Source organism: Otolemur garnettii, unplaced genomic scaffold, assembly GCF_000181295.1.
Source record: "Otolemur garnettii isolate 467f Iridium unplaced genomic scaffold, OtoGar3 scaffold00103, whole genome shotgun sequence".
NCBI lineage: Eukaryota > Metazoa > Chordata > Mammalia > Primates > Galagidae > Otolemur > Otolemur garnettii.
The window spans coordinates 2,314,031-2,322,390 of record NW_003852498.1 but is presented as its reverse complement, the minus strand read 5'-3'; the positions used below and the strand labels follow the sequence as shown (position 1 = coordinate 2,322,390).

The 8,360-nt window shown below is 34.9% G+C and overlaps 1 protein-coding gene across 1 annotated transcript in view; it reads right to left on the bottom strand.

Moving 5' to 3' along the window:
- Positions 1 to 2,177: 2,177 nt before the first annotated feature.
- Positions 2,178 to 8,360, bottom strand: part of CISD2 (CDGSH iron sulfur domain 2) — a 16,558-nt gene continuing 10,375 nt past the window's right edge. The window contains exons 2-3 of the mRNA XM_003796330.3: positions 4,100 to 4,314; positions 2,178 to 2,367 (exon numbers count right to left, since the gene is read on the bottom strand). Coding sequence (XP_003796378.1) covers positions 2,278 to 2,367; positions 4,100 to 4,314 — 305 coding nt within the window. The 3' untranslated portion in view covers positions 2,178 to 2,277. The remainder of the gene's footprint in view (positions 2,368 to 4,099; positions 4,315 to 8,360) is intronic.

Here is an 8,360-nt window from a genome sequence, read left to right as displayed (position 1 = left end):
AAAAAAAAAAAAAAGCCAGGCATTGGGTGGGGCAGGCGCCTTCAATCCTAGCTACTCGGGAGACTGAGGCAAGAGGGTTGCTTGAGCCCATGAGTTTGAGGATACTGTGAGCTATGACACCATAGCACTCTACCAAGGGTGATAAAGTGAGACTCTGTCTCAAAAAACTAAGTACAGGAACTTAGTGAGACTTTGTCTCAAAAAGACTAAGTACAGGAACCACTAGAATAGTGGTTCTCAACCTTCCTAATGCCATGGCCCATTAATACAGTTCCTATGGGTCACGACCCACAGGTTGAGAACCACTACACTAGGACATGTATAAAAACATGTTGCTGATTTGCAATCAATGATTTTATAAAAAGAAAGGTATTTCATAACCACAGATCAAGAAATCCAAACTTTTGGAGAGGAGGATTTGTCCCAAGTCTTCAACTGTGGAAATATAACTGGTTAATCTGACATTGGAAGTCCTTGAAGAGTGTTGAAGAAAAGGGCTCTGAAAAAACACCCAGAGCCTAAAGAAGTGACAGCAACATTGTATTTCTGCCTATTAACAGGGGGAGGAAAGGACAACAATCTTGGACAAACACCTTGTAAGACAGCTCAAAAAAACAGAGACTGTATTTCTAACTCCAACTTTTAAAATTCATGTGATTGGTCATGATAAGGTAAAGATCATGTAGTATGACATATTAAAATTATATGGAAAACTTAAAAATCCAAGTACCATGCTTACTGTAGGTTCTGGTACCATATAAGTGTTCAATACTTACTAGCTGTATTAATGGAAAAAAATTAAATATGACTCCCTCTTATACCTTCTTCATATAAAAAGAAAATGAATTTTCATAAATAGATGAAACTAAAAAGACTCTTAATAGTAGGCTAAAAAATTACAAACATTTAAAAGAGTCTCCAGTAAATTTACTTTGTGAACTTTTATGCACAGTTGACCCTTAGACAAAATGGGTTTGAACTGGATGGACCCACTTAAGGATATTTTTTTTAAGCAAACACAGATCCATATTCACAGGATATGAAAACCCACCCACACCTGTGCAGAGAACCAAATTTTCACTTATGTAGGTTACAGCCCTGAGGGACTTGATCGTGTACAGATTCTGGTATTCACATGCAGCCCTGGAACCAATCCCCCCTTGTATACTAAAGGACAACTGTTAATTTTACTTTCATAGTTAAAATGTTAAAAGGAGAACAACTTTCATATACACACCATTTTGAATGCTGAACTATTTATCAATTTAATATAAATTCAGATATACTTTACCTGCAAAAGCCCGTAAGTTCAACTGTATTCTTGCCATTCCACCCCAGCTGTTGCTGAGCCAAATGGTTCAAGATACACACACACACCCCTCTTATAAAGTAAATAAATTTTTATAACATAAATAACTGTTCTCAATGGAACTCTTTATATCCTTTACTTCTGTTCTGAAATGATACTCAAATTAATTAGGCAACAATCTCTACATATCAAAGAGTTTATGTGTGTGAAAACTCAAGTAATTCTTGATGGCAATAGTTTTCTTAATTCATCTAAGTGGAGTGTGGAAGGCCAAAAGGAAAAAAATAAACACTTGCAATTATCAAAACAAAAAAGACATGAAAAATATATTTAATGATGTGGAAGGAAAATTTCATAATAACAGACTCTATTGAAAATACTGATATTCAACGAAACAGCTTTGGACTCACTGCCAAAATTTGTATTTTTCTCAATTAAATTATTGTTGGAAGATACATTAATTCTTTGAAGTCAAAATAAGAGGCTTGACAATTTAATTTCTATGTAAGTACTTATTTGAATATACAAAAGTATCAAATATAAACAGTAGTGTAGCAAGAAAATAAACTGACAAATAATTATTCAACTAGTGCTAATAATTACTATACACAAAGAATGAGAAAATATTGTTGTAAGACTTTATACAATTGAATTCAATCCTAATTCATTACTTTTTTTTTTTTTTTTTTTTTTTTTTGAGACAGAGTCTCAAGCTGTTGCCCTGAGTGGAGTGCCATGGCATCACAGCTCACAGCAACCTCAAACTCTTAGGCTTAAGCGATTCTCTTGCCTCAGCTTCCCAAGTAGCTGGGACTACAGGTACCCACCACAACGCCTGGGTATTTATTTTTTTTGTTTCAGTTGTCATTGTTGTTTTAGCAGGCACAGGCTGGGTTCAAACCCACCAGCCTGGATGTATGTGGCTGGGGCCATAACTTCTATGCTACAGGGGGCCAAATTCATTACTATTATACTTCCTTCTTCTTCAGTATTAGTGGGCCCACATTATCTCCTGTCAATTCGTTGTGTTTGTTATGTGAACCATCACAGGCAGGAAACTAAAAGAAAAAAAAAGAATTATAATTACTATGTTTAAAAATGATTCATAAAATATAAATATTTATACAATGCTGTCATAAAGGAAGCATATAAAATAAATTCATAACATAGCTTTCCTGAGTAATAGAGATACATTCAACATCTAACCCAACCATATTGTGATACCATAGCAAATCTAACAATTTAAATAGTTACTTCATTATTTGCGTTAGAATTTTTTTTTTTTTTTAGAGACAGGGTCTTACTTCATCAACTTTGGTAGAGTGCTGTGGCATCACAGCTCACAGCAACCTCCAACTCCTGGGCTTAGGTGATTTTCTTGCCTCAGCCTCCCAAGTAGCTGGGACCACAGGTACCCACCACAATGCCTGGCTATATTTTGTTGCAGTTTGGCTGGGGTGGGTTCGAACCCACCACGCTCAGTATATGGGGCTGGTGCCCTACCCAGTGAGCCATAGGCACCGCCCTGGGTTAGATTTTAAATAAAAATTTTTGAGCGACTATGAGTTTAAGAGGGAATCATTTGTGCAGCTCTAAATTCAAGCATATCTCTTAACTCATTTAAATTTTAAAAGAAAAGAATTTAAATTCAAAATCAATTATAGTTTTTTTACTATAAAACTCATGCATACTATAAAATTTTTAAAAAACATCTTTAAAAATTCATTCATAACCCATTTAGATATAGGTAACAATGAATATTTTTATATATTTTTTTCTATGCATTTACTGTGTGTATTCATTTTTTAAAAAACAAAATTGAGATCATATTGTATTATACTTTTCTTACTTGTACAGAAAGTACCAAAAAAAGTATATACATTTCAGAAAAGGAAAAAATTGTATTAAAATTGCTATACTCAATATATACCAGTAACAAAAGATGAATAAAAGTCACACTGAACATCTCTTATAATTGGAGAAGTCAAATGTGACTTGAGTATTACCATTTTAAGACAGTTTCTTCCTTTCTTGAAATGCATATATACCTCTTTGGGCACCCTCTGTATTATATTAGTATCTCATGTCCTTAAGTATTCTTTAAAAACATGATTTGTAATGGGTTCCTAATATCCCATTATTTGTATTTGACTTTAATCACTCCCCTATTATCAGACACTTAGGTTTCTAAAACTATGCTTACAAAGGATGTGGTGATGAACAATACTGTACTTAAAACCTCAAAAAAGCCTGTAATCCCAGCTACTTGGGAGGTTGAGACAGGAGGATCACTTGAGCCCAGAAGTTTGAGACTGCAGTGAACTACGACGACACCACTGCACTCTAGCCAAGGAGACAGAGTGAAACCCTGTCTGAAAACAAATCAAAACAAAAATCTGAAGGTCAGAGATTAAATATTAAGTAAATTGCCCAACCAAACTCATACTTTAACAGCCATCAGATTTTAACACTATTTATTCTGAATCCAAAATTCTTTCCACTAATCCTCATGTCCTGTCAAAAAATAAGTGCATTTTAAAATACACAGTCCTGTAGACAAATGCTGAACATGTGAAAGCAGGAGATTTCTAGCCTTCCTTTCCGTTCTTACTTTTCTAATGCATGTAGTGTCAATCGTGAAATTCAAATTTGATAATTTAAAAATATGGACTTCTAATACTGAGTACTATGGAAAAATCTCTCGTCACACAGAACCTCAAAACTGGAGATTTAAGAAGCACAGTACTAACCACCACAAAATGTTAGTGTATGTGTAAGCAGATATCTTACCGTCTTAGAACGCCAACATCTACAATAAGCTGCTTTGGTAAGACACAAATCTTCAATGTTTATTTCATTCACCACTTTTGGATTTTCCTTTTGGATTTTAAGATTAATCAAGCTATCCTTCTGTTGTTTTTTCTTCGGAAGAAATGGACGAACTGCAAGGTAGCCAAGTAGTGCAAGTACACCAAGGAAAGGTAATAACCGAAGCCATTCTGAAACTAAACACGTATACGTTAGAATCTGTGGGGCTCTCGCAAAAACAAAACAAAATAGCATGTCTGGTTTCATCCTTGAGTTTGTTCTTTATCTGTCACTTCTCACATTAATCCCTTTTTAACTCACCTATAAAACTAAGAATAAATAACACAATTAAGTCACCTATACCTAGAACCGCCTCATTTTGGGGTTAAAACTTGTCAAACTGGAAACCTAAATTTTCAGAAATAGGTCCTATTTTAAATATGTGGGTCACTACAAAAGTTTTGAGACAGACTGTATTATGGTCATTACTTCACTTTCAAGAAACAGCGGACAGTGTCCTTTCTGACTGACTTGTGCAAGCTCCAACTTGCTCTATCATTGTTGCTGGGAGGGTTCATTTGTTTCTGTCCACACAGATTTTACATTTCTTGATTTCTGTGTACCTCAAAACTTCCATAGTGACTCACCTATCCTATTATCCACATCAAGTCTATTTGTCTACTTTTAAGAGTTATGATCCACCACAATTGGAATAAACAAAATTCAATGTGTGATGTATTTCACATTTTTCATTCTTTTCTCCTTAATACCATGGTTAAAATGATCTAACAGAATATCTATAAAATTTTTACCACTGATTTATAATTTCCGACAGCACGTCTTCAATGCTTTAATTTACATTTTTTGATAACTGTTCCTAAAGAACAACAAAATGTTATGTAAAAGCTACTATTTTAAAGAATAAATCGAAACTTTCGTTTACTTAATGTCCTAATTTTAAGATCTATCATTCCAAAAGCACTCATTAAAAATTCAGTCTGTCTTTTTTTTTTTTTTTGAGACAGAGTCTCATTTTGTTGCCCTTGGTAGAGTGTCATGGCAGAACAGTTCACAGCAACCTTAAGCAGTTCTCTTGCCTCAGCCTCCTGAGTAGCTGGGACTACAGGCGCCCGCCACAATGCCCGGCTATTTTTAGAGATGACGTCTCGCTCTGACTCAGGCTGGTCTCAAACCCATGAGCTCAGGCAATCCATCCACCTCGGCCTCCGAGAGTGCTAGGATTACAGGTGTGAGCCACCACACCCAGCCTTATTCAGTCTTGTCTTAAGAGGATAGAAAATGTAAGTGATATACACAAAATGGTCCCTATGCCCATGGAGACAAACATACCAGGAAAACAAGATAAACATTTCAACACACATTTCAACATTTATCAAATGTCTGCTAGTGCCCTGGCTCTGCTGGGCTCTGTAGGGAATTCCTTCTGTTCTTAAAAGAGTTAGCATTTAACTTCCTTCACTGAGTACCTAAAACCTGGCTAGGGACTATGTAGAAATAGCTTAGTTGTGAAAAAGAGAGAAACAGGAGGTAATGTGCCAAAGCATGGTAATAAATGTTAAAGATAAATGTAAAATAGGAATAATATTGATACCTACCAAATAAAGTTATTTAAGCTAACAGTGTTGAGATGGTTTAGTTGTACTCTTAGTACATTAGAGATAAATGAATAAACTAAGCTAAGAGTACAACTAAGAGGACAACTGTATTTGGTAGTTATCATTATTCTTCTCACTTTTACATGTGTAGATTTAGTCCAGAACAGTCTAAATCCAAAGCCTGAATCAAATCCACAGATCTAAAATTAATCTGTTCCTCTCTTGGTAAAATTGCTCTCAAGAGATAATTGTTCTTCCCACTTAACTATTGAAAGAAAGCAGTAAGACTAACTCTTCCAAAATGAAATTATTATAGATATAATACCATGCCAAAGAGATCTAAAAAGAAGAACCTATATATATACCACAGACATAGCACCTATAAGAATGCCTGCCACAGAGATATAGGCACAAATACACAATAAACAGTAGTTTTTATTAAGAGATTATAGAGATTGGTGAGGAAGCAGTACCAACTCCTTTCAGAAACATTTTGCCAAATCTATTTAACAATGCTATTGGGTAGAAATCTTTGGAGATGTAATTTTTAGTCATCAGAATGAAACTCTGTAATGGTAAGGACCTTGTCTGTCATTTTGGATGTTACATTCTCACAACCAAAGTGGAAACACTCTATATAGATTCTTTAAATGAATTAAGTACTGGAGAGGAGGCAGAAATGTTTCCTGGGAGAGAAGTGGACTGTGTATAGACCTGTGCTATTAAATATGGGAGCAACTAGCCACTGTTTAGATATATATCCAAGATTTTCTTTTAATCTGGTATGCTAGGATGACAGACATTTAGACAACTGCCTTAAAAGTTGTTTACTACTTATAGTTCTCAAGAGAAGGGGGTACACCATGCAACACAGGGCCACAATGGGAAGTACCAGATTGGTCAAGAGGAAGCAAGAAGCAAAAGGAAATCACGGGTGCAGGCCTTTATTGTGGTTTCAATGGAAAAAGCAAGGCAGGGAAGGGTAAATGCTTTAGTATTGGTTGGCTTGAATCATTTCAGCGGGCTCCAGGATAAAGGGGTGGTTCCTGGTTATTGGGTACCTACCCCTGGGGTGAAATATTGGCTTGGTATGTAAGAGTCAGATAAAGGAGGTAGTTAGGGGGTATGAGCTTTGAACTGGTTGGTCTGCAATATGAAAGACATGCTATAAGGCAAGTTGTTTGATTTCTAGAAATCAAATTAGCTAGTCTTAGGAGGAACAGCTTCTCCACAGCCAGCAAGACCCCAAAGATATCAAATCATGAAATACAGAAAATAAAAAATATGATTGATACATACATGTGGCTATTTACACATAAAAAAATTAAGTTAAAGTCAAAATTCCATTTCTAAGACACACCTGTCACCTTTCAAGAGCTCGACAGCCACATGTGGCTATTGTGTACCATATTTGGCAGCATAGAGAGCATTTCCATAATCACAAACGTTACTGGACAGTGCTGCTATAGATCACTGGTTCTTTATATAATGATCTCCATAGTATGGCAAGGCCCCCTTTCCAGCTTTAGCTCCTACAAACATCCCTCCTCATGATCTGAAGTCAGCAAAAGCTACTGTCGTCCTGAGTTCTTTGAATATGGAGTTCCTTCTATCTGCAATGCTTTTTCCACCTCTGGTTTATCTGGCTAATTTGTAGGGACACTTCAAGACTAAGGTCAAATATCGCTTTCTCCTAAGTCTTCCTTGATTTCACAAAGCAGAATTACTCAGTTCCTCCTGTGCTTCCAAGCCCCTTCCTCATGTTTGTGCTGTCATACTACTGTAATTATTTTTCCTATACTTGTCTGTTCCATAAGGCTGTAGAAAGGGGCTGTGTTCTTCTCTTCTTGGCACAAGTAGATGTCTCCACTTTAATGGGTGACTTAATGAACAAATGATACATAATTTGTATCAAATGATAACATAATTACAAATGTCCCTTTTGTAAAGCCACATTATTCTGTAAATTTTATTTACTCTTATCTTCTAGATCAGGGAATGAATGTTTTAGCTTACAGTTGGCCCCAGCATCTAGGTATGTATCTTGAAATAATGGCCATTCAATGTTTATTCAATACAGAATACTATTAAGTATTATTATATACATTATAATATTAAAAGTCATAAGAGATTAAATTATCAAAAAAGAAAATGAATAGAAATATAAAGACATCAATTTTAGACCCACTGACCAACCTCTTGGTATTTATTGGTACCTCCTCCAGCAAAGTAATAACTTATAAAATCCTTAGTGAATCTATTTTTTAAAGATGATCAACTATAATTTAACTTAATGAAAAGCATAAATGAAAGCAATACAGCCTGCAAATCTCAATTCAAATCACTTTAAGTATATTTAGTAACACTGATTTTTATTAATAACAATTATACATATTTGTGGGGTACATGTGATATTTTGATACATTTTGATATACATTATACAATGTATAATGATTAAATCAAAGTGATGAGATATCCATCACTTCAAACATGCAGCATTTCTTTGTGTTGAGAACATCTAAATCTTCTAACTATTTTGAAATACACAATAAATTATTGATAATTATAGTCACCCTACTATGCTACCAAACACTAGAACTTCTTCCTTGTAATGATTTTTTTTTTTT